General features: G+C 36.2%; 1 protein-coding gene across 2 annotated transcripts in view; it reads right to left on the reverse strand.

Moving 5' to 3' along the window:
• AHCYL1 (adenosylhomocysteinase like 1) overlaps nucleotides 1–27,454 on the reverse strand; it is a 53,454-nt gene that overhangs the window by 13,310 nt on the left and 12,690 nt on the right. For both annotated transcript variants that reach the window (XM_025167742.2, XM_088154602.1), the window contains exons 2-7: nucleotides 8,327–8,438; nucleotides 6,284–6,427; nucleotides 4,979–5,079; nucleotides 4,072–4,174; nucleotides 2,176–2,270; nucleotides 828–934 (exon numbers count right to left, since the gene is read on the reverse strand). In XM_025167742.2, the coding sequence (XP_025023510.1) occupies nucleotides 828–934; nucleotides 2,176–2,270; nucleotides 4,072–4,174; nucleotides 4,979–5,079; nucleotides 6,284–6,427; nucleotides 8,327–8,438 (662 nt within the window). The remainder of the gene's footprint in view (nucleotides 1–827; nucleotides 935–2,175; nucleotides 2,271–4,071; nucleotides 4,175–4,978; nucleotides 5,080–6,283; nucleotides 6,428–8,326; nucleotides 8,439–27,454) is intronic.

Here is a 27,454-nt window from a genome sequence, read left to right on the forward strand (position 1 = left end):
ATGAACATATAAGTATACAGCTAGTGATATGTGTAATAGCATATATATAAGGAACATCTTTTTTAATGCCAACTACATCAAGTTTATGAAAGATAGCTATACTACATAGAGGGAAGCAAAAACAGCCATCACCCAAGGAATCATGCTCTTTGCCCATTTATTCAATTGTGAGTAACAGTTCAGTGGTAACACAATTATTTAGGCTTTGGGATTTGTAGATACTGCTGTGAAAGGTTCTTGGCTGAAGTCCAGTGTAGATGATACTGAACTAAATGGCACTATTGTCAGATCTGGTATAAAACAATGTCCTATGTTTGTCATTTTGTCCCTGAGTTACTATTGGAAACTTAGTACAGGCTGAATTTCCCACAGACATTTAATACTAAAACTATAGGAGCAAGAGAACAGTGTAAAACAGAATTAAATGTGAACATGGTATCCCCAACCAATTTTAAATTAAGAGAATATTAAATGGAATATGATCATTACTTTTCTTCTTTAGAAACACAAAATGTGGTATAAGTAATTAAAAGGAAGAACTCCTCCATTTTTATCTTAAAATAATGTGAAGTTCCATGCATTAACAGGAAAATTAAATAAGAAGAAAAAATGCATGTTGACTCAGCACTATTCTACACTTATTCTATAGCTTTATTCCACTCCTCTCCCACTCCTATCATAAGCTATTATTCTACAGGGGCTTCATGATAGTGAACTTTTAAAAGATTTTTAAGTATGTGCTTACAAAATAGAAATAAATAGGCCCTAAAACAGCTAAAACTTTATATTTAAAGAACAGAGACAAAGAAGAGGCTCTTCTTTGTTACCTGTGCACACCCGTCACACTCTCTTCCACAATGCCTCTGATCTTCTTAAATACATTGGGATATTTCTTATAAACCCAATGAGTCAGATCTCCCCCATCATCCAAGATCTACAAATATGGGAAATATAATTGGTTCAGATCTTCTGCTATTCATTTGACTAACTTCACCTTAGGATACACACTAGAGTTTCATCTTATATGATTTTTTAAAAAAAAAATTAAATCAAATACTGATTAGGAGATCAGGACTGTTATCCTAGCTACTTACTTGGGTTGGATTTCTAATACAAATATTGAAAAACTTCCACTGTTATGAAATCTGATATAAAGTGCAAATCAGCAGTACTAATTATTGTGCAAATTCAGGTAGAAGACTTGTATAAAATGCACAGCCAGAACAGGGGAGGTAATCATCAATCTCTGTTCTTAGTAACCCAGACCAATACAGTATTCAATATGGAAGTATTTTGCTATATTAGTGACCACAAAGTTCATTAGCAAAAGGAGACAGTGAAGATACAAGAAAGTGCAGGAGGCTTTGGCTGTCTTAAAAATTACAGATTTTTAAAAAATATAATCTGACACTAGCTACAAAGATAATGTGAAAGGCAATTGTAAAACACCCAATTTTTCTCCTCTCTTAACTATTCTAAGGCAAAAAAGGCCAGGTGTATTCCCTAAGTGAGCAATCTTTAATAGAGCACACGAAACAGTTCTGTTCACATTAAAAAACAATTTGTTTCAAGTGACTCAGGTTTGTTATTCAGTTACACAGTGACACAGGATTACAAAATGAAGCAGCCTCCGTTAGGTTCCTTGTAAGTACAAAATTAAGAATGGATATGAAATGCAAAGTGATCTGCCTTGACTGGGAGGTATTTCTAATATTTATATTTTTCCTTTTTCCCCACAGAACAATAATAACCCGAGACAGGTTGAGTTGAAAGAGGGTATCTTAGTCAAAGCCATCAAACGAGTTTCATGGAGAGTGGAGACTAACTTGGGCCCCTAAGCAACACTCTTCCATGACCCTGAACTGGTTCTCTATTGAAATGATGCTTTTTGTAAAATATTCTCCAGAAATTCACCATTGTGCTCCTGTAGCCTAAATTCAGAGAACCTGGGAATTGTTCTGTATGAACAGGAATGACTAAGTTTAAATATTCTGCACGTTCAGTAATCACCATCTGAGATCATGGTATGGCATGGTTGTCTGTGGGTTAAAGAAAAAAGCAGTGCTTCCACTCGGCATGCCAAAGTCTTGGGCATTCCTGAAGTAGCTCTTTGGATCCTCTGGGAGAAGGCAACAAAAATGAGAACAGGGGAACTTTAGGGGAATGATCTATTACCATATTGGGCTGCCAGGTATCCACATTTACACAGCGATCAATGCACCACCAAAAGTCATCTTCAGATTCTCCTTTCCAGGCAAACACAGCAACACCTAACAACAACAACAAAGCCCCCAACTGACTTTTAAAGTAGGGTCTCTTGCATTTTGCCCTAGCTGAGCATACCACTGACACATAGCAAATGTAACATGCCCTTATTTCCACATGCTTTAGCCATATGAATGTTGAAAACGAATACTTTTCATGTTTGGAAAGAGCTACATTGTTAAGGCAATAGATTTGCTAACTTTAATTGACCACATTGTTTTCTTGCTTTTAGCAAATGTAAATGAATGAATTATTAGAAAAGACATTGGTGGGATTTATACATAACGCTAAGCCAAAATTCATTAACTATCATTTTCTGAACAGTAAGCTAGAGACAAGCTATATTATGGCTTAGTTCTATACATGAACCAGGCTTTAATCTCCAGAACACATATAAAAAAAGTAATCTATTGTTAGAGGTAGTGTCTAGCTACTACAGTATAAGAAAGTAAAAAATTCAGTTAAACTGTATTCTAATTCAGCATTATAGTGGCTGAGTTCACACATCATGCTAAGCCATTGTGTGGTTTGTTTGCTTGTGGCTTGTTAAACCAGCCCTTGTAATTTGTTTGTGTGAATCAGATCACAATCATTATGGTGACCACCATGATTAAAACTAGAACTGAGCACAGCATGTGAATCTTCTTTGGGAAAAAAGCTGCTATATCAAAGCAATCCATCGGAAACATTTACAGACTGCTTTAAGATTTCTTGGAATTATACAAGTAATAATGGTTAGACAATGTGTAACTTGTTTTTTAAAAAATCCATCAGAGCAAATTCTTGGCAGAATATGCAGGAGTAGGAATGGTATAAAACAACATTTTGTGGCACCCTAAGACCAAAATATTCATTGTGACGTGAATGTTCACAGGAAAAAGATGCATGCAGAACAGAGTAAATAACTTAAAAGCTAACAAGCGCTCTTCACTGTTACCCATTCTCTTCCAACAGATTCAAGGGAGTCTCCCTAACTGTGGAATGTTTCTCTGAAAAGGTCTGGCAGATTTCCCAACAGCTTGGGCATGTAGAGAATTTATAAAAATATTAGGAAAAGGATATTAGCAAAAGTATTCTGACTCTATTTTTTCGACAGTTTTAAGAACCAAATAAGGAACACAGTTGTATTTCTTTCAATATATCTAATGAAGTAGAGAAAACATTTTTGTATTCTTTTTCAAAGAGAATTATTATCTGAAAAGCCTAAATTTGTCATCACTTTTGTAAGTATCATATTTGTTAATTTTTTTCCCTGCAATGACATATTTAACTAATGTCATACAACAAGATCTTCCTAATAGAAAGCAAGTATTGCAACAGAAAATATTAACTACTGTAGCCATATCTCAGGATCTAAATCTGATCTAGTGTCCTACTCATCACTTAGCATTGATCCATTAGCTGGTGATTTTAATCACGGAATTAAAGATTTTTTTCTACATAGCTTCCACATCGGCACAGATAAGATACCTATGCTCAGTTTTTTACAAATGACATTCCAATGATTAAATTTGGCACTCATTAAGTAATCAGAGTCCTCTTTCAAGAGTAATTACTTTTCTTCATCTGAATGAAATCCACTTTTTTTCCCCTGAAGATATGAAGCTTATTAGTGATAAGCTTCAGAAAACAGATAACAGAGTTTTAGTACTTGAAAAAATTAAACAGCTTCTTGCACAACCAAGTATCTTGGTATGCCATGTATTCTTAAGTACCGAGGTCATAATGAGTAAATACTGCAAAAACAAATACATAAATAATTTCTAAGGCTAGCAGCAATTATTTGTACAACTAGTTCATACTCACCAGCCTCCGCCAAGGCAGCAGCCACTTCATTCTGAGTAGAATAAATATTACAAGCAGACCAACGGCATTGAGCTCCCAATGCACAAAGTGTCTCAATCAAGACCTAAGAGATAAAGAAAGCAGCATCAACTTAAAAAGCTCCAGTAATTACTAACTGAATTGCGGTAACAAAAACTCAAGAATGAAAAAGTTCACAAACCATTTGATTCCAGAGGTTTAATTCAGTTTACAGACCACCTGATTCCAGAGGTTTAATTTCTTTACACACCACCTAATTCTAGAGGCTTAATTGGACTATATTTGTTAATTAACAGCACAAATCCTAGTTCCTTTAGAACATAAGAAACATGATTATCTAAGACCCAAACCATTTATTTCCATTCCCTTGAGCTACTCAAGACTGCAGTTCCAATTCAAACAACTGTGGCTATCAGTTAAAACCCACAGTGAATCATCAGCTACTTGAGATCCAAGAGGTGCCATAAGGACAATTGTCTTTGCAGAGTACTTACAAATATATATCAAGATGACTTAGTAATTAAATTATGTCCTTTATAGAACTGAGATCCCTTGTCTTTTACCTCCTATGCTGGAGGTGACAGATAGGGCCCACACAGAAAATAGTAAAAATGAAAGGAGGCTAAGATCTTAAAATGTTAAGTTAGCTAAGGCTAATCTGGAGACTGTGAGTTCTAGTCCCATCTTAGGCATGAAAGCCGGCTGGGTGACTTTGTGCCAGTCACTCTTTCTCTCAGCCAACGCACCTCACAGGGTTGTTGTGGGGAAAATGGGAGGGGGAAGGAGTATTAGGTGTGTTTGGTGCCTTGAGTTATTTATAAAAATAATAAAGGCAGGATAAAAAAAAAGCTAAAAAGAGAGATACAAATGGCAAAACAGGGGCACTCACTGCAGTCTGTGCTGTGATATGTGTACATCCCACTATTTTAGCTCCAGCCAAAGGTTTCTCCCCTTGAGCTCGTTTTCTTAGTGAAATCAGTGCAGACATATCTACAAAAAACAAAAGAGGTACCATTAACAAAAACCCATGCCAATTACTGAGCAAACAATAATTATCTTGACTTCCCAGAAAGAACTACAGGGATGTGAAGAACTCCTAGAGAACAATTGCTCTAGAAAGAGAAAGAAAAGTAGTATCAACTATTTGCTCCACTGAGAAAGGACTTTACATCTGTTCATTTGCAGACTGTGTCTTCAGCATTTCTTCAAGGGAGATTCTGTAGTGCCTTGTTGAACAAGCGTGTGTCTCCCTGTGGTGCCAGTCAAGTGGAGGACATTATTTATTACCTCCTCCACTGCCTTATTTACAATGAGATTAGGGCCAAATTACTGATGAGAGGTGAATTCAAGGGCTCAGACCTCCAAACAGTTGAATTATGTTCTTGTAGGTGTGTTTCCAACTGTTAGTAGTAAGATTCCTACTTTTGTTTGTTGCCATTTAACCTCAGAAAGAAACTTTTAAGCCCTTAATCATAGCCCTGGCTTTATCTTGTTTTGACCACTTAGTATCTAATGCTCTTTTTATTACTTAATTTTATTGTTATTTTGTTTTACTGTGTTTTATGCTATGTTATTCATTATGGCCCATGGTTCCAATAATAAAACGTATTTACTTAATATCAACTACTCTGAATCCAAAAAGTAGCATATAATAAAGCTGTATAGTAAACTGAAAGGAAAAAAGTGATTTGGAGCATTCATGGAAGCACATGTTGTATTTAGTAGTGTTTCCTTAAGTCAAACTTGTCTTTTCCTGGAATCACATGGCAGCAGCTGTATGAACTCAGAAAAAGAAGCACTTTCTTTAAAAAGTTGTCAACAAGTACAAGATAGTCCAAATCATCTTTTCATCTTTGAATCCAGATCACTGAACAGCTCTAGTGCGTATCTGAAGAATACCCGCTCTGTCAAGGTGTGCTTAATCGCTCAAAATGAAACTGCATGAATAAGATCCAATTAATTTGTTCCTAACACACAACTGATTTTTTTTTAAAAATCACACTGATCACCTCTTGGTGCTTATAAGGATTGTGCAATACCACCTAGTTAGAAGGATCCAAAACTTTTGGTTTTGTTTATAAATTTACATCACTTGTGGACATTGCAAATTGCTTACTTCTACCAAGGTGTTTGCTGACTAATGGAATATAGTTTATGGCACCCAGAAGAGGACCTTCAGCAATTTGAGCTTTACCTTGCTCAGCAATCTCTATCTCTCGGCGTCCAAACTCTGCTTGCTTGATGTTCTTAACACAGAAATTACTATTGCCTTTGGAATTAGTTTGCTGCTTTTCTCTTGGGGAAACTTCATCATCAGAGCTATCAGTGTAGGATGCCGCTATAAAACAACACCAAAATGTCCAATGAGAACAAAATACAGATGAAAGAAACTAAGTCAATGATTATGTCTCAGTACTGTCATCATCTTGCCCTCTATGTTCTTTTAACCATTTTGATGATTAATCTTAAAGTGGGAAAGTATCCAGTTAATCTAGCTTTCCATTTCATTTGTTCAGTTCCTGGCTTCTATCCAGAAGTACAAGCTGGTACCATGTAGGTTTCAACTACTGCAACTACATTCTTGATTACTGACAGACACCTTCCATCTTACTTAGTAAAAAAATAAAACAAAAGCTGGTCGCCTTTTCAAACAAAACAAATTCTTTAAGAGTTTTGTACAAGTCATAGTTAAGGTAAAGCAAAATACATGGGAAAACTTTTTTTTAATAAATAGTACAGCGATGAAAATTCAATCTTGCATAAGATCATGTATCTGGTCTAAAAAGCAATATAGACAGCAGAGTTCCTATAAGCCACATATTACTCAAAGAGGAAAAAGTGACTTATCTAATAATGAAAAGGTGGGACAAAAATCTAATAATAATAATAATCACAACAACTAAAGTCAGAAAAACACAAGGAGTTTATTTTTCAGCAAGCTGTTCAAGAACGTTTAAGAGGATAAGAACTGGAATTTTCTATAGGTCTCACAGTAAGCTTAATAAGCCAATGTCTTGAGAAAAAATGAACTAAAACAAAAGGTTTAGCTATGACATTTATCTCTATTCATAAGTACAGTATTGTTAATGATTTTGCAGTGCAATATTTTGTAAAGTTTTTGAAAGCCCTAAATGGATATGACAAAAAGAAATTGCTATTTTTTACAACTCAATTTTCTGGTAATTACAAAGATAGCTTTTTATTCTAAATCTTCATCCTATATGGTTGTAAAGAGACAGAAAAAAGGAATGATGAGCAATATGGGGAGTCCCTGGTGTTCTCTGAGCTTGGCTGTTTTCTTGCAAACGTTTCATTACCCGGCTAGGTAACATCTTCAGTGCTAGAATGGAATGGGGTTTGCTCTCTGTTTATATACTGTACAGTGGCTTGTCCTGCCTGTGGGACTGTGGGTTTTGTTTTATTCCCCCCCCCCTTCCTTGATTAGGGTATTGTTTACTGCTTGATTGTATGTCTGGTGATAATCTTGGTGTTAATCTCTGCTTATCTAGGTGATGATTGCTGGTGAGAAGATATTCTGGTCTTTTGTTTTCCTTTTTATTGTCTCTTTTGAATAGTGTGTAGATGTTGTTTAACTCTATGTGCCTGCTGATGGGTGCCTTGTCTGAATACCAAGCTTCCAGGAATTCCCTCACATTTTTGGATTTAGCTTGGTCTAAGATGCTGACAGTTTCCCAGTTGAAACTATGATTAAGTCTGTCCATGTCAGTTTCAACTGAGGAACTAAGGAGGTAACCAAGTCAAGATTCTTCTCTGCATTGTGGGTAGCAACTACCTACGAGTCCCATTGTTAGTGATATAATGAACCAATTAACACTTACAGCTATATGAATAAGTGCAGAGTGGGCAAGCTGTTTGAGGCCAGGGTAGGAACTTTTGTTTTTTAAACCAACCTCTGAGAGCTGCGGGGGATCTGGCAAGAATATGTTGACATGTGTAGGATGGGTATGGCTTAATTTTTTGGCCTTTTTTTTTTCTATTCTGGAATTTGTCTTATAAAGTAAAGTACATCCTAATACAAGTTGCTTTTCTCTTGGTTAAATAACTCACAAAAATCACACTGCTGAATTTTAGCAATATGACTCTGTGTGTGTGTGTGTATTCAAAGACTGCAAGAAAGGAGTTAAGGAACCAAATGTGGTTCTTGAGCTACCTAGTCCTGGATTAGCAGAACATAAATCAAAAGGAAAATAAATATGATTAAAAGAGAGACACTTACCAGAACTGTAGCTGTCTGTGGAAGACTGTGAAATGGAGCGAGATAGGGACCTACGACCAGTCTTGGTGGGAAATTTGCTGAACTCCTGCATATCATCTGCAAACTGGATTTGCTATATACAGAAATGAAGAAGATACTACTGCTTTTTTAAAACCAACAAGTTTCTTTCTCCACATATATCACAAAAGAAAAAAATAAGCAATGTAAAATCCCATTCTACAGTATTTAATACAAGTCATATTCCAAAGAAGAATGCTTGCTATATAAATATAGCATTTTATGGTACCAGAAAATGTAAACAGATGACACATCAAGATTCATGCTAGTTCCTCCATTAATGTAAAAAGGGAAATTCATTAGCAGATCAATTAATTCATTTTGAATACAACAGATGATTTGATGCATTCTATTCAGTAGAGTTATACTGTAGCAAGTTATTTCTATTAGCAGGCAATTTATCATGCATGGCTAATAATGAAAGCAAATATGACTACAAAATCTAGGCAGCCACCCCAATTTGTACCTATAATAACAATTTGTCTCATACAAAAATATGCCACACCCTTAAGTCTAATCAGTTATATTATTCAACCATGAACTTGGCACTATTCATGTAATACATTCATATATAATATTAAAGTATAAATATAATATTACTATATTAGAGTATAATATAAAAGTAATAACCATCAAACAGATTTAAATGTTTTGAACGGAATATCTGATAAATATTTTTTCTGTAGCTACTATTCAATAAGAATTAGTCAGAAGACATTTGAGTGAGAACTTAAGAAATCATCTGCTTCCATTCTAGATTCTAAAGACACTGAGAAATACATTCCAATCTCCATAATGAAACAACTTAAACTTATATATTGCATATTCTCATTAAAACCCTAGGGTGAAGTTGTGATATCATAACAATAACATCTGGCTGTGATTAACTCACAATCAAAAGCATGAGAAGTGTCTCAGGAAAAGAGAGAGATCTACTCCTCCATAAAATGTTGCTTTCACATATTATACTTAGCAATATTGTCGTTTTGTTTGCTTAATATGCTATGTGAACTCAGCAAATGAATACAATATGAATTGTTTTGGACAGACTGAAAACAAGTTTGATATTAGCTTACTGACTGCAACGGTGGTGTAATAGACGTGAACTAGTGCACTTTTGTGAATTCATTTATTTATCAGCCTAATCCACAGGGGTGCAAAGCGAGGTAACTTAAAAAGAAGGAAAAACAAAACAGGAACTGGCTAAACAAACCATGATTATTTTACTCTTTTGCAAGACTAACTCTGGATTGCTCAGGAAAACATGGTGAATATATAACATGGCTTAAAGGTAAATTCTCCTTCAAGTTGAACTTGACTCCCGCAACCACAAGAAAACAGAAAACCTAATTAAGGGAAACAAACAAACAAACAAACAAAAAAGATGGGAATATTCCTGATCCCCAACTATTCAAGTATTTGTTGCAAAATCTGTTTTAACTAGAAGCAACATGGCCTCTCTCATTTAGTTAGATACAAAAAAGAAATACATTCTGCATTGACAGCTGTTGGTAGTCTATACAAAACATACATTTATACTCAGAAAGCAAGTATTAATAGCTAATCTATGAAGAGGAAATCACTTGGAATCAGAAAACAATCCCATTGATAAAAATACAACACTTATCCCTAAAGTATACAATTCAGGCATCATAACAATTGTTTTCACTGTGATCTGGTTATTTCAATAAACCAGCCCCATGAGTTGTTTGTGTGAATTTGAGAACATATTAATGGGGGTACCAAGAGCCAGAGCTGAAATACGAGAATCTTCAGGGAAAGAAGTTTCCTGAATTGCAAAAACATTTCAAAACCAACAAATATGCAATAAACTACTTTGATTTTTCTCCAGATTGGCACACACATTTTCTGTATTACACAGAAATGCAGACTTTAATCCAATGTTTTCATTATAAATTAATGAATTCCTATCATGACTGGTGCAATTTCAAAACCATCTCAATACTGTCAGATAACAAAAAAATGGTAACACTGCAAAAAGTGGAGTGGAATCTTCTGTAGCAACTGTTCTTCAGATATTGTTGGATTCTAATTCCATCTACTCTTGTCACTATAATTAATGGTCAGGGGTTATGGTTGTGATAGGTTCCCCAGTTCTAGCATATAACTTTCCTGTTAACTGAAAACCTCTAAAAAATTACATTTCCCTTTTCTGATAGAGTTCTCAAAAATCTTTTCTAATATTAAAAGTGCTTGGGAGTGCATTCAAATATTAGAGCAGGAGTGATATTTGATCAATCAATCCTATTGATTGAATTTATGTTTCAGAAGAGCCAAACGCATATCGTTTCCCATGTCTCCAGACAAGAGTAGAATAGTAAGCTGTTTTTGTAGTACCATCTATTATTTATAAAAGTGCTTGTTTTATGTCAAACACATCCTTGTAATACATGCCTAGTACAGATTTGTGTAACTTTCATATATATGATCAAATAATAAAAAACTAGGTTCAAAACTTACTGATTTGAAATAATGATTTCTGTACTTAGAAAGTTGTAAGTCTTCTTATTAATAAATGGCGGTAAAAAAAATCAGACTCTAGATGAGAAACCTTTCAAGCAAATATTCTATACTGAGCCAAAATTAAGATTTTGTCCAGCTGAAGAGCTGGGAGAATAACAACACTGAATAACAATAAACTCACCTGATCAGATTCAAAAGAATTGTTTTCTACTGGGCTACTACAATATAGAATTGAATACAAATAAAATTATTTTGTTTAAAAATATAATTTTCATTTCTATTAGGATTTTATTTAAATTGCTTTTTACATTTGGGGTTTTTAAAAGTAATTTTAAGTTTCTATCTTTGAAAATAATGTCATAAAATGGATCTGGCTATAATATACGCTAGCAAAATTATATTCATCTTTTAAAATGGAACCATTTATTTCTAAAAAAAGGCAGCTTATTTTGCATTCAAGAAAGAGGAAGCATTCCATAATTAATACAAGTGATTACTATACTTTATCAACTAAACAGTACTGTATAGCCATTCATAAAATAGTATTTGTTACTTCCATGTAACAAATAGGATTGCAATGTCACTTTTCCACGGAACTTAATGAAAGATATTTAATTCAATCATACACTTATTTTCCATATCAGAAAGAACTGTTCTTACATTTATTTACCATCAGCCATTTGTTGAGTGCTAACTGTACATTGATCAGAAGAAAATCAAAACTCGTTAATTTTACAACAGCCCAACAAGTCTTCAAATAAGTAATGCTGAATGTCAAATGGCACAGAGACTTAGAGTTTGCTCTAGGCTGCTATAAATAATTTTACTGCAATTGATCACAAAATGAAACAAGTTAGTCATTTACATAATGAGACAAATTGTCTGAATAAGCCATTTGGGGTGGGGGATTTTAAATGGTCAGTTTAAATAATAATGTTTTATCTTGCATTCCCCACAAATGAATTATCTTTCTTGGGCAAATAAAAATGCATGCTTTTTGGGATAACTGATATGAATGGTTCAAGGTTACACTAAAACAAATGTAAAATGAAGAAGATTAATGAGATAGGGTAAGAAATAATAACATGAATGAGAGAACATTAAAGAAGTTCACTATTATTAGGATTAGCTTACCTCCGGGACATTCTTACTGATTTCAAGATAAGGAATCCAGCTTAAGGACCAAAAGAATGAATTCTTCTGATCATATCATGACTGAAATCACTGAAACCTTAAATACACTCAAGTCCAATTATTTGTACGTTATATGGCAGAATTTAAAACTTATTGGTTAAGATGGGGGCCAGGAATGGGGAGACCACCCACAGGCATGGAAACTTAATGGATGACTGGAACAGCCACTTGCACCTCAACCTACCCCACAGGGTTATTGTCATAGGGTAAATTGGAGGAGGTAGTGCTATACTGTATATGCCAACCTGAATTTCTGAATGGTAGAACATAAACCTAATAAATAAATAAAATGGTGGAAATGTTCATATTAGTGAAAAAAATAGAATTGTTATTGCTATTGTGCATTGCCAAGAATTACCATAGCAGTATCATAGAAGTTCTTGTTGTCTCACAAAGGTTATGAATCAGCTCTGATTCCTTCCACCTCCAACAACAGCATTTGTGGTTGTGACAAACAGACTTGTTGGGGATGCCATTGTGAAAAATACAGACTGGTCCAACAACTTTCATTCATTTCTCTAGGGCAGTGATTCTCAACCTTTTTGAAGCTGCCGCCCCCCTAAGGAGCGGAAAATTTTTCAACGCCACCCTTTGTGAAAATCCTGTAATTTAGGGTATGGGGCGGGGGGAGTTACTGAATTATAAAAGGCAAAAATTTTAAGTAATTTTTTTCAGTAGACTTACACACCAAATTTGTTCGATTTAACTCGATACTTTTGCCCTGGAAGGTAATTGTATTCCTTTTATTAAAATTAAAATGACTAATGCAAAAAAAAATGCTTAAATGCTCTTTCTCAAAATTAATAATTCACAACCACGATAAAGAACTAATAAGCGCACTTACCTAGCCGACTGGCCAAATAAACAATGAAAGTAAATCGAAACTGAGGGGAAAAAACAGAAATGAAGCAAACGAAAAGCAACTCAAGAAACACGGGTCAAATCAAACATTCATATTGAAAGGACGCTCAACGCACGCGCTGCGATTAATCACGCGGGAAAACAGCTGACGCATGCGCTGTGGTGGTTGGGATCGGAGAAGAATCGTAGTGTCGAGTTCTTCAAGGTCAGCCTACCTAGAATACAAATTCGTCTCACCATTCTTAGAAGTGCGTGAGGGCAGCCGTCGCGTAAGATCGTTTTATTGCTGGTACAAATGGTGTAAACCGGATAATCGATTTAATAAATTTTTGGGGGAGTTTTAAAATTAAGTTCGAATGCCAAAACATGCTCATCGCCCCTCTACCGCCCAAAACAAGTTCACCGCCCCTCAGCATCCTCCCACCGCCCCCGTTGAGAACCAATGCTCTAGGGTATAAAAACTAGCTGCTGGGCAAGGCTTTAGTTATTAAAATCTTTATCCACAAAAGTTTTCCTTAGGGCTGTATTCCAAAACCAACTAGAAAGTTTTTTGTAAAAAGGTATGCATTACATAGCTGCTTTAAAAAATGTGAAACTAGTGCCTTATCTCGAAATGTATCCACTGCAATTGAACATTTGGTCTGAGGATACTGGGCATCTTAAAGACTGTTTAGTAAAAGCCTCTTTGCCATCACCTCTCTTTTGGAATATTCATATTAAATCATGACTGAGCCTGTCCTTCTATTGTTCTATTTTGAGTTGAAACCCTCAGGAAACCACCAGGATGGTCAACATTTTAAATCAACAAAGGAGTATATGAAGTCACTGCAATATTTGGAATCTATGAGAACATCAACAATTGGGGATTTCTGGGCATGAAGGATGGACAAAAAAAATATTGTAAAACTTGGAAAGATATGTGCGCATTGTCAATAAAACACTATTTCAACTATTGATAAAAAGCAATTTGGTCCAATTTTTGGACCAAATTTTAGTCATTTTTTAAATTGCAGTTTTATATCACATAACCATGCACAAGTCTACATCTATGAATGTGTGTATACTTGTTCAATGCAATACAAAAACAGTGCATTATACCACAACAAATCTCAGTCCAGTCATGCTGATTTGGACAGATCTAGAATTTGAAACAAAGCAGGAATCTTCCAAATCTCCTCAAAGCGAATCTAGGCCATCCAGTAAGTTTTGAGAGTGATTTAGAAACAAAGATAGTTTGGCTCAAAAAATGAATACGTAAAAGAAAAATACCAGAGGAGAATGTACTTTTGTAATGAATAGCACTAGCTTCCAACCAACGATTAGGTTTACCAGAGTTCTGCTTTGTAATTCCAAGCAGCATGCTTTTGGGAGGGATGTAGAAGAAACTTATCAGAGGCCTCTCCTTTGTTTACATCACAATTTGAAACTGTATCTCTGGCAACAGAAGCACTCACTGCTTCCAGCAATGGGTATTAACTGAGAGATGCCTGTACCCATTGGTTCTGTGTGTGGCTGCTGCTCACACTAATTCCCCATCCAGGAATCTGAATAGCTTGTTTCCAATTAAACTCAAGTTCTCTCCACAATTTCTCCTTGACTGCTTGGCCCAGAAGGCAAGACTCTACAGCGGCGATACAAAATGTTATCTCAGAATGGGCTTGTTTGAGTATTTTGAACTTGAAGTGAGCCCATGCTGAGGTCAGACTGCTTTTAGAATACTCAGAACAATCTACTTCGGGGTCAGAATGTCCCATGACAGAAAGTTTTACATAACCCTACAGAGTTTCCTTTCTTTAGAAAGGCAGGGGCCAGCTGGGTATTTCAAAGTGGAAGGTATGAAGTTCAAGGACAGGCAGCCAGGAAGCTGGAAGGTAGATCTGGCTCTTGATAGTCTCCTCTCCTCTGCCTAATGTAAAACTTAATGAGAACTAGGGGCTTGCTCTGAAATAAGAAGCAGAGGGTGTATTAATCAACCAGGCAACAGTGAAGGAAAAAGCAGCACTCATTAGTTGAGTAGCAGCAACCCAGCAGGTTGCTCCAAAGTCACCAAAGGCTCAGCCATAAAACTTACATGATCATCTTAGGCCAATCTCTTCTAGCTTTAACACACTGTACTTGAGAAAGTTGATAAAAGAAAGGAGAGTTGAGTGTACAGCAATAAAGTCTTTGAGGAAGAGTGGGACAATACTACATAAGAAATGTTAGTGACTTATAATTGCTCTCATTATAAAAGACAAAAGATGTCCAGCACCAAAGAAGTTATTGTTATTTGCAAACATTTTATACAGAGGCTTCTCACATGCTAAACCTTCAAAACGCCTTCATATTTAATGCTTTGGTATTAAAATGGTACAGAGGTTAAACTGTTAGACTGGTACTGGGGAGGACCAGGTTCAAGTCCCATCTCAACCATGGAAGTTGACTGAGTGACTGTGGGCTAATCACTTATTTCAGACTAACTTAACTCACAGGGTTGTTGTAGTGATGAAAAATGGGAGGTGGAGGTACAATGTCTGCTACCTTGAGTTTCTGGAGAAAAGGTGATTTTCAAAGCCAAGAGCATTTTTTAAAATGTCATCTTTTTATTGGAACTCATACTAGTTTTACCACTGGAAGTTGCTTTCTTAACTGGGTGGAACATCATTTTTAGCAGCAAAGAAAATATTTTTAATTCCAAAGCTTCAATACAAAGCAAAGAAAGTAATTTTGTTCTTGCCGAGAGCTTTAATCCTAAAAATCAAAAAATCAGTATCACGCTTAATCTGTAGGAGACACTAACTATAAAAATCATACTTAGAGATATATTATATTAAAATATATTGTCCAACTATTAATTGCTATTTATTAAGATGACTACTACAGATGATGATGATTTTTGTGAAGCTAGATGCTACATTAATTTGTCAATTGTTGGAAGTTCATTTGCTCTCAACTTTCAAATAAAACCCCTGTTTTGTTGCATAATACAATACTGTATCGGTGAAAATTCTTTCTTAAAATACTACTAAGGTATATATATATTCAAGGTTTTCACAATACATTGTCACTTTTGTTTGTCCTGGAAATGCTTGGCAAATATCCCAAAAATTATTTTAAAAGCTGATTACAAGTCTTAACAAAGAACAGGTTGACATTTCAGAAACCAAGAGAATAAGAAAAAAACCTCTAATGATTTGCTCAATGAATTCCTAGCCCCTATTATTACTAACTTGTCTCAGATTCTCAAAACCCAATTTGCTACACCTACTAAACAAGATTTTTTTCCAGAGATTGAAAATATAACCATAAAGTAACAATACAGTCCATGAACATATTCAGCTGAAGTATACAATCTAAAAAATGAAATCATGAAACCTTACTGCCACCAGTGTAATACTCACTGACAGTACCTCTGACCAGTTGGTATCTTAACTGTTAAGGTTCCATAAGACTATTCCTGGGGCAACTTAGCATAACTAATTTATTAACTACTTTATAGGCTTCTTCTGAAGGAATGAAATGTTTACCGCAGGGCAAACAGAACTCTACATTTGCAACAGTAATTTTAATTGAAAACTAGACTGCATACATAATGCTTATTACAGAAAAGACTTTTAATTGCTTTGATGGTGGCAGAAGAAATGAAGCCAAACCCATGGTAATTTCATAAGCAGCTGGCCAATCTATGCAATGCCAATTATTGACACTACCATCTTATAACTAAGGTGTATGGAAACTATATATTTCCAAAAACTAATCTGCAGCCATCCTGGAATATAGGAAATTCGTATGCCAAACACAAGAAGTCATGCTCTCTCTCACATGTGCTAGTTTTCTACATTTAGGGAATTTTTGATACAGGGAACTTGTAATTATTGGATCTACACTGGCAGCATAAACTGACATAACACCAAAAGATCTCTCTTATGTGATCTGGTTCTTGTATTAACGTACAAATGTGTGTCTCCTTCAGTGTATCAACACATGAGTCCTAAGTCTTTTAGGATTTAATACATTAATACCAAAGCCTTAAAACTGAAACAGGGTAATTCACAGATAGCAGTGCAACATTTTCAGGATCATTTATCCATTATCACTTAACAGGCAGTTAGTTATATTCTATATCGATCAGTGTTTCTAAAATATCTCCAAGGGTAGCCCATGTAGAATGCACTGCAGTAGCCAAATGTTGAGACTATTAGGGCATAGATATTGAGGACAGGCTATCTCAGCCCAGGTATGGTTGTAGGCAGTGTGCTAATGGAAGCTTGGCATAAGCTTTCCTAGAGATTGAGACCAACTTTATTTCTACCAACGGACTGGAATCAAGAAGAGTCCCAAAATTAAACATGTGTTCCTTCAGAAGGACTATCTGTCCCTCTGACCTCTCACACCCCAAAATTATCTATCACTAGAACCTGTATCTTACCTAGATTCAACTTCTGTTTTTTGACCTCATTCAAGCACTTGCATAGCCTCTCATGACTCAGGGAGAGAGAAGAAAAGTTGAATATCATCAATATACTGATGACACTGTTCTTAAAATCACCAAATGCCTGCCCCTAAAAATTTCATGGGGATGCCAATGATCAAGAATAGAATTCTGAGGTTCCCTACAACCCAAATGCAATGGGGCCAAATAGAAATTTCCCACTGCCACACTCTGGCAGCCAGTAGAAAGGGAACCACTGCATTTCCTGGAGACAATCCTGGCTGGTGACTGAATGCAAGAAAGAAAACATCTACAAGCTTTGAGGTTTTATTTTGGAAAGTATGAGCTTTTAAGAAAAATGTGTAGGCTGCAAATAAGTCCTGCTGCTCAGTACAGAACTGATTCTCTACATATCTGAGATTACTTGGCTAATTTAAGCACATTAAGTTTCACTTAGAACAAATAGAACACATCTTAACTCAGCATGTAGTTTCATTGTGACTTATTTGTTTGGCACATATGGTTCTTACAAAATAAATTACACTAACTGACCCCTTTCCTCAGAATCAGAAAATAAGATAAACAAGATCTTGAAGAAAATAATAAAAAACCAAACAAATCACTGTGTTCCTGAATAGTCTTATGAAATGCAAGTATATAAACAGCTAGCTGTAATAAAATGATAGGAAGAAATTCTAACCTGGAAAAAATAAACCAAGTTGTGGGAGGAGAACTATGTAAGATTGAATGTAACATGTAAGGGAAAATATATAGCCATTTGGGGGGAAGATGCCAATTTATAGATCAGCCCCTGGCCAGGCTGACTGGGGAAAACTGGGAGCTGTTATTTAACACATCTGGAGAATACTGGGTTCAGAAAGGCTGCCTTGAAAGGCACAATATATATACTTGAAAGGCAGGAAAAATAACAGAGGTCATTGAGTAAAGATCTGATATGCTAGCACTGAAGGTGACAATAATTTTATGTAAATGAGACTGGAGTATGTGTGTGTGTATGTATGCGTGTATGAGACACACACAGAGAGAGAGAGAGAGATAACAGGCTTCTCATTAGGGGTAGTAAATATATATTTACTAGTGCCAGGCTGGCCAAGACTTAGGAAATAGCCAAATTATTTTTCTTCTTCCTCAAGAAGCACCAGGCACTACAACTAGCAATAGCGGCCAGGATACTCCCCTAACAATAGTACAGTGGCACTAAAGGCATGATACTTTATTACTACACTGCTACAGAAATACTGTAAAACTTTTTAGCTTTCTCTAATTTGACCTATGGTTTTCACTCCTAACTTCATATTCATTCTGATACAAATCTACTTTTTTTTACATTTCAAGAGAATAAGACCTACACATTTCTTTTAAAAAATCAGGTTTAGGGCATAGAATAAGTAAACCTTTGATTAAGCTGATTTTATATACACAATTATATACCAGTGATCTGGCAGCTCCCCACCTCCCTCCATTTTTTTTCTTTTACTCAATTGATGTCAGTAGTTAAAACTTCAGGTCTCAGACTAAAGCTACTACAATTTTTAAAATGAAGGGAGAACATTTCCAAATCCAGAAATTATAATATGAAATTGCCAGTGCTACAAATTGAAAGCTGCAGAATAGTAGTGGTCAGTCAAACTGCTTAATAGTCATTATTTCATTATGTTCCCACCTCTTCCAAGGTTTTAAATTGATTTTTTTTTAATTAATTGATTCTGGAAGCAAGTGATCATACTTAGGAAAATACAAAGTGACCTTTACATCAGCTCTGCTTCTGTCAATCATAGAAATGCATGGCTGTTTCTCAATCAAGTAGAAACCACAAGGTATTACTCAGTATGATAAAAATGGGGATGACAGGCAGATTAGCTCGAAGTCTTCTCTGTTAAAATCTGGGCTTATGTTTAGGAAAGCAACCATTTTAAGCTCTATGTTAAAATGTGCACAGGCAGTGAGTATAGTCTCTCTCTTATGTTTTGCTACTATCACATTGCTCCCTGATAATGGCAATAGTATACAGTACATGTAATAAACAGAAGTGGAAGGAAAAGGACTCTGTACAATCAAATTTGCCCATTCTAACAGCCCAATTATAATTTTACAAATACTGCTGGTCAAAGGTAGATCATGCATGCAATTCACTAACATACATATATATTTCTGCAATTCATTAACTGTATCTATATCCAAAGATTACACACAAAGGGAAGGGCTACAGTTCTTACAATACAAATTATTCTTAAACAGTGAGAGATACCATTCTAGAAAACAAAATCCAGGATTATACTTTATGAGTTCCCCAGTCTTCAGTATGGCAAAGATATTAAGTAAAATAAGAAAATTAGCCAGAAATGGACAATGTTTGACATAGCAGGTAGGCAGAATAGGAGTTTTCAAGCTTTCATTTGTCAATCTTGACATATACAGTACTGGAGAAGATAATCACTGTTGACTCTTAATGTTTACACTGAAAGAGTTAAAAGGGAAACCAGACAACCTTATTTTTCAACGTTCCAAATCTTTGGCCTCCCATAAAAATGTACATACTAATGCTAATTTTACTGATGCGTAGTCAGAAACCGCCCAGGGGTCTTAAATAAAACCAGAACAGTTTAAACCAACTGCTTTTAAAATGGGAAATATATAAAACAGGCTAATGTCTTTGTGAAAAAAACACTGCTAAAAAGTCAGATACTGATGAAGAATAGATTAAATCTAATAAAAACCTGATGAATAATAATAGATCATTGACAGAAACAACAACAATAGAAAGTTAACTCTTGAAAGAATCACATTGAAAGGGGTTTTCCTATATTGAAATTAGGATCATTTCTATAGAGTTAATAAAATACAAGCTGAAAGATACCTACTTCTTCATGAACAGTTTGTCCTTCTCAAAGGAGTATACAATGGGAGTGAGAAAGGAAAGCAATCTAGATAAATGAACCTTACTTTTAAAAATTCTGTTTGACCACATTATACAGATAATGTGGTGGTATTTGTTCTTATAGGAATGTACAAACCATATTATTCCTACAACACAAGTTGACTCAAGTCCTTTCCCTCAAATACTGATCTCCCTCATCAAATCAATGACACTCACATGGGAGAAAACTCTCAAGGAACAAATGAACACAGGTTAAAAAAAAACTTGTTTATTTCAATGAAACTTTCCATGTTCTTAAATCTACAGAGCCAGATAAGTTCCAAATTTGAAGTTATGGGTATTTCAATCTATTGTTAGCAAGCACTCCCCCCTCCCCCCCCGGAACTGTTTTAAAGATAGCCTGCAAGTTGAAAGGGGAGGTTCTATTCCAGCCTGGCAAAGGCCCAGGAGAAAACTTTTCGTTAACGATATTCAGGCAACACACATCTGAAGCAGAAACATGGATGGATGTACACTTCTTCAAGTACCTTTGATGAACTTCTTTGTCTTCTTTTAATGCTGCCACCCTCCTCTCTGTTAACACCGACAAACCTGAGACATTGCCTAAGAGCAACAGCCACAAAAGTAGTCATCAAGTAATACCTAAGCTGATTTTAACCTTCCTATTTAAGTCAAAGGAGAAAAAAAATTATGTTGGTTTTACTGTATAAATGTACTGTATGCGCATAGATTCCACTTCCAGTAATAGTAATTTTTATTTGTACAGCATTTATGTCATAATAAACCAAGATAAAATCAAATAATAAAAATAAGCAAGACAAAACAGGTCATGACAAGGTACTAACATATGCTTATGAGAGATTGTATTTGCAAGCATCAGCACAAATGTCTCCCTAGGAGCAGCTGCAAATCGGGCTGTAGCTCCAAGAAAATTATAGTCAATAGACAAAAGAAAAATGATTTTGTAATGATCTGATCAATACATTGTGCAAGTTAGATAACAGAATTATTCCCAGGGCCTTGCAGAAACAGGACAGTAAAACAAATAATGAGATACTCTCATTTACATTTGCTCCTCATGGATAAAGGCATAAATTACAGAGAATATTTTGAAACCTGCCTTCAAAAACTGCTGATGGGATCAGCTGATTTGCAACTGAATTAAAGCTTTTCTCGCCGGAAAGTTCTGAATCGATAGGTTATAAGCTAGTTCTACTGTATATATGTACATACTCAGATACAACTTCTATATTTATCTTATTTGTCAGATGTTGGATTTCAAAGAAATACTGAGTCATTGAAATAATCCATAATTCCAGAGTTCAAGTTTATCACAACCTGCTGCCATCACCCAATTTGATCTCTTACAGTAAACCCTTTGTTTTAGGACAACCACTGAGAGATCTTGTCTCTCATTAGCTGAAACAAATTATGCTAAAGAATCTACTTATTCTTCCCCCTTCCCTTAGCCCAGGAAGAGGAATGAAAGCCTTCTTTCTCACTTCCCAGATCTAGATGGGCCATCTTAAAGTGAGAACTTGTCGGCTTTCTTTTCTTTTACTAAATTCCCTAATGTAGAGCTAAAAGGCTCTTTTCCCCAAGAACTGAGAAAGAAGGATTCCTGTCATCCAGGAGAAATACTTGCTGCTCAATAACACCCCACTTTTTCTTTCTTCCCTTCTTTGTGCAGAAGAAGCTGAGCCAGCTTCTATAGCAACTAAACTGGCAGACAAAAATAGGTATATTTTTGTAATAATTTATTTTTTTCTAACTAGTCATAATTCAGTTAACTTCTTTTATGTGTGTCTTTTTCCTATTTATAAACCATACACTGGTGTAGGTATTTATAAACCCATCACCTGCAAGCATTCCTGAAATTTACATTTTATTACTCGTATCCTGCTATATCCTTTTGGGATAAGCAACATTATGTAAAGTTCAAAGGAGAAAGAAATAGTCAGCAAAGGGAACCAAAGACAATAAGAAAAAAAAAGAAAAGGAAACATTACCAAATCTACTTTACACCAACACCATTCAGTATACCTTTTCATTCTTGCAAATGATCCTTGTTTTCACATATGAACAACCTACTTCCTAGTTTTGTTCTTTTAAACTCCTCACCTCTCTTTGAGAATATCAATTCCATCCAGCCACAATTTCCTCAACCTTCTTCCTCTTAACCTATTTACAGTGGTACCTCGGGATACGAACTTAATCCGTTCCGTGACTCTGGGCGTATCCCGAGTTGGTCGTAATCTGACGCAAATTTCCCCATAGGGTTCAATGTAAATCTGGTTAATCCGTTCCGCCCTCCGAATTTGGTCGCACCCCGAAGCAAATTTTCCCATAAGGTTCAATGTAATTACCGTTAATACGTTCTGGCGTCCGCGGACCACGCGTCAGGGGTGGGAAAACGGCCAGGCGCCGCGTGGCGCAGCGCGGCGGGAAAACGGCTGGGCGTGGCGCAGCGCGGCGGGAAAACGGCCGGGCGTGGCGGGAAAACGGCCAGGCGCGGCAGGAAAATGGCCGGGTGTGGCGCGGCGCGGTGGGAAAACGGCCGCGGACCACGTGTCAGGGGCGGGAAAACGGCCGCAGACCACGTGTCAGGGCGGAAAAATGGCCGTACCCCGAGGGGGAGTTCGCACATCGAGGTAAATTTTTGCAGCCGGAGCTGGTCGTAACCCGAAACGTTCGTTAGTAGAGGCGTTCGTATCCCGAGGTACCACTGTATTTTCTTTCATATATTTGTTTTGCAATTCATCCCACATCGACTCTTAGCCCTATTTCTTCTTGTTTTACCACACATACTTTTAAGTTATCCATACCCATCACATTCAATTTATTTCTATGGTTCCCCTCATTGCCTCAAGCAATCTCTAACATTCATTGGAAATCATTCAGGTTCTCAGCCAATAAGCAACAGAACATCATTTGCAGACAAAGGGACACTCATATTTGTGTCCCCAATCAACACGCCTCTAATGTCCTCACAAACATTCCTTATTCATATCCACAAATGCATTAAACAACTAAGAAGATATTATATATTCCTCTTACTCCCTACTCAATTTAGAACATTCACTGTTTCACTTATTCTCAGGCATGCTTTCCTTTATACACCCATTATTACATTCAGAAACCAATCTTCAGTTTCGTACATGGTGTACCAATTATGGTCCTTCCTGGAATGTGAGGACCTGGTGACAATAACTCACATTTTCATCACCATCCAGTTGGAGTACTACAATGCATTCAACAAGGGGCTGCCTTTAAAGACTACTCAGAAATTACAATTGGTACAAAATGGAGCAGCTTATCTCCTAACTGGTTCTAAATGCCATTACAACTGTGCTTTAGGTCCACCACTGATTGCCAGTGCTGGTTTTAACTTATAAAGCCCTATATGGCTTGGTGCCAAGGTACCCTGAGGCCCATCTCCTCCAACCAGAATTAACTCATCCAATATGAACCATATGGGAAAAATTGCTGATTGTCCCTTATACTGTGAAATGGGGCAAGATTAGGAGGATATGGTTCTCTGTTGTAGCTCCTGTTTTGTAGAACAGCTTTCCATAGGAGGTTTGGCTTTCCCCAAAATTGCTGGCATACTGGAAGTTAGGCAAAGTGAAACTCTTTCAGAGGGCTTTTAATTTAGCAATATATCACTGTGCTGACTCTAATTGGGATACTGTTTTAATTTAATGATAACATTTTCTGTGACTTATTGTTTGAATTTATATTGTTGTTTTATGGATCTTTTTATTTCTGTAAAGGACCAAGAATCACAAGACTGCAGCAATTTAAACAAACAAACAAACAAACAAACAAATGTTGCACAAAAATTCCATAGTTCATTTATTCACTTTATCATTTGCTTTCTTTAAATCAACATGTACAATGAGCTTTCTTTCTCACATTCACTTCTCAATGACCTGCTGAAAAGCAAAAAACTGGACTACATACCCTCTGCCTGGCCTAAAGCTGCACTGCACTTCTCAAATTTTGTTCAGGGTCCCCTCTTTGACCAGAATTCTGCCAAACATATTCTCAGGCACACTGAGTAAAGTAACTTCACTATAGTTTTTGCAACCAGTCTTCCTACCTTTATTTTTGTATAGGGAAACAATAATGCCATTTTACCAACCAGACACAGATGCAGTTTTCACATACAAGCTGCACAAGCACATCATAAACTAACCACATTCTCACAGCATTTATTACTTTCATCTTTTTTTTTTTTTTTTGGAGGGGGAACATCATGCATTTCAGATCCACCCTTCAATGTATCTCTAGAATATTCCAGCACACCCTCATTTTATCCCAAATAATTTCATCATATTTATTCCTTCCTCCATTTATTCTGTTGGAGGTAGTTTAGCCCTTTCCATCAAGTTCCAAAACCATGTTTTATTTCTCTCAAAATCCTGGAACTGGGAGTAGAAATGACACTTGTCTGTCATCTATTGTTGTGAACACATCAACTGAGGTGGCTCCCATCTCTCCAAAATTCACTGAAACTCTCTCGGTGCAGGGACCATTTATCCTGTGATATGGATTAGCAGCTTGATTGTCTTTTATTTTTAAGGACCCCTGATGTATTCAGTCAACAACTGATTTAGAATCCAGAGCTTTTGCAGGCTTGTCAACATTGGGCATGACTATCCATTCCATATATTTCTGGGGTATGAGATAAAACTTGTATTGGGGGAGCTATTCTCAGTTCCAGCTTGGAAGTAGTAAGGAAGACTGCTGCTGCCCATCAATACTTTTAGTGCTATTGGTAGTGACACTGCTGATATCAAATCTAAATCAAAAGTTAATTTTTTGATCACCACATTACAGAACTGTGGTTCTCCTTGCTGGACAGCTGTCTGCCCTTCTTCCTTATATAAATCTTCCAAGAGGCATCTATCTGACTTTTTGCTTGGGTCCTTCAATTGTCAGTCAATCCCTTGTGATTGTGGATGATCTTCCTCCCCACCTCTAATACTCAGTGCTAAAGAGACTAATCAAAATATGCTTTTGAAGCTCCCTTCCTTCCGGCAGGCCAGAATTGCCTCTCTCTGTATCTCTTGTCTCCTCCTCTCCTGTGGAGGTTCCTATTACTCTTCCATCATTTCTTACTAAACAAGATGAAACACTAGAATAATGAGATGTGCAGGGGTTAAGAAAACCTACAAGCCAAGGGTGACGTGATCTGCTTTGATTATACTGAGGCGGTCAGCAATCAATATATCAGAATATGATTTGCCAACAACTGTTCTATATGACTTTGTTCAAACTTTATATAAGATGTCTCAGAACATTCTAATAAATTAAACAAAACAACCTATTTTGCTGTGAAAGCGTGTCTTTGTATAGCTGGTCTGTAGGACTGAATTAAGAAGTTGCTTCATCCATACTTTCTTTCATTTAGATTCTACCATGCCTGTGTTATATACAAAAATGCAGGTTTTTTTCATGTAGAAAGAAGCAACGCTGTATAGTATTATACAGCAGGTCATAGGATTTTAGCATATATACGGACAGTGAAATAATTAAAAGATGTCTAAAGTACTAGTGGCAGAAATACTGATAACCTATTTTTAGGAAGTCACTTGAGATGGTAATGTGTAGGCAACTTCCAATAGTCTTGGAAAAAACTGATTAATTAGACCCCTTCCAATCTGAGTTCAGGCCTTATGTTACTGAGTAAGATTTGGTTACCTGAATGGATGACCTAGACAAGGAGAGGTGAAGTGAGAGTACAATCCCTTTGATTCTTCTTGATTTAACATGGTAATCTTTTGGGCCATTCTGAGGGGAGGATGTTCGTGGCACAATATTATAATAGTTCTGCTTCTATCTGCAGAAGATGATGTTGGGTGACATCTTGGTCCAATCACAATGGGTCCTAGAGGGTTCCATTTTGGCATTAATAATATTCAACTGGTGAGGCCACTAATACCTTGGCAGGAAATTCCAGAACTGGAAGAGCATGCTCTCCTATTCTAGCCAAATGTAACTCTACTGCAGTTAGAAAGAGAAAAGGGTATTTTCCAAGATCCTAAAAGTTGGACAGCCTCATAAGAGAGAATCCAGTCTTTCAGCATATTTAAGCTTAAGCAAAATTATGAAATGAGTTGAGTATTTTGCAATACGAAGAGCTATTGTTTGTTCTGATCAGACTGTTCTAGAGATTTCTAAAACCAAGATGGAGGAAGTCGAGGAGTGTTTATACAATATCAGAAAACTTTCTTTTTTTATCTGTTAATCGTGTCTGATTCTCAAAGACTGCCTGGACAAGTCCCTGCAGTTTTCCTGGCAAGGTTTTTCATAAGTGGTTTGCCACTGCCTCCTTCATAATAATAATAATTAATAATAATAATTAGTATTATCAGAATGCTAATGAAACACAAATATTCCTAAATATCCTACAATTGTCTTTAATGAACACACTCAAGAGCACTGAGAGGTGGAAAAATTTGCTTTGTGTGAGATGGGCGGCTATATAAATGTAAAAGATATAAAATATAAAAAATCTGATTTGGACAAATGCTCAAAAAGGAAATTGTATTAAAACAGCTAAACTAGGCTGTCAAGAAAAAAAGGAGCAGAGAGAGAATAGTGTCATATAACAAATTTAACTATATACATAGTAAACTGAACTGGATGAATTTTCATCTTAGTTAGTTAGAATTCTTTTGTGGCTCAGCAAGTTGTGTGAACCAGACCATGTTCGGTGTATTGAGAAAATGTAGAATATGGGTTAATTCAGTAAGCAAGTTAAGTTTGTTGTGTGACTAGTCAGAGAATGAATGACTCCAAATACTTCTGGGCTTAACCTTATAAACGTCTTGCTCTAGTTCTACCAATTACTGGCACGCAGCTCATAACACATCAACAGTGTGACGGAGAAATCATTGTCAGCAAAATAAAAGTAATGATTAATTTTCAGAGAGAGATCTTCAAGGAATTTAGGATGCCTGCTCTGCTATTATTATATTTTGTGCCTTCGAGTCATTCTTGACTCCTGGCAACTGCCTAGACAAGTCCATGCAGTTTTCTTGGCAAGATTTTCTGAAATGGTTTAATACTGCCTTCTTCCTAAGGCTGGGAAAGAGGGACTGGCCCAAAGTCACCCAGCTGGTTTTGTGTCTAAGGCAGGAATAGAACTTAACAGTCTCCTGGTTTCTAGTCTGGTGCCTTAAACCACTATCCCAAACTGGCTGTCCTGCTATTA

The sequence above is a fragment of the Python bivittatus genome, unplaced genomic scaffold (genome assembly GCF_059951505.1).
Source record: "Python bivittatus isolate LINGU-HERP-01145 unplaced genomic scaffold, Pbiv_v1 ctg000700_np1212, whole genome shotgun sequence".
NCBI lineage: Eukaryota > Metazoa > Chordata > Lepidosauria > Squamata > Pythonidae > Python > Python bivittatus.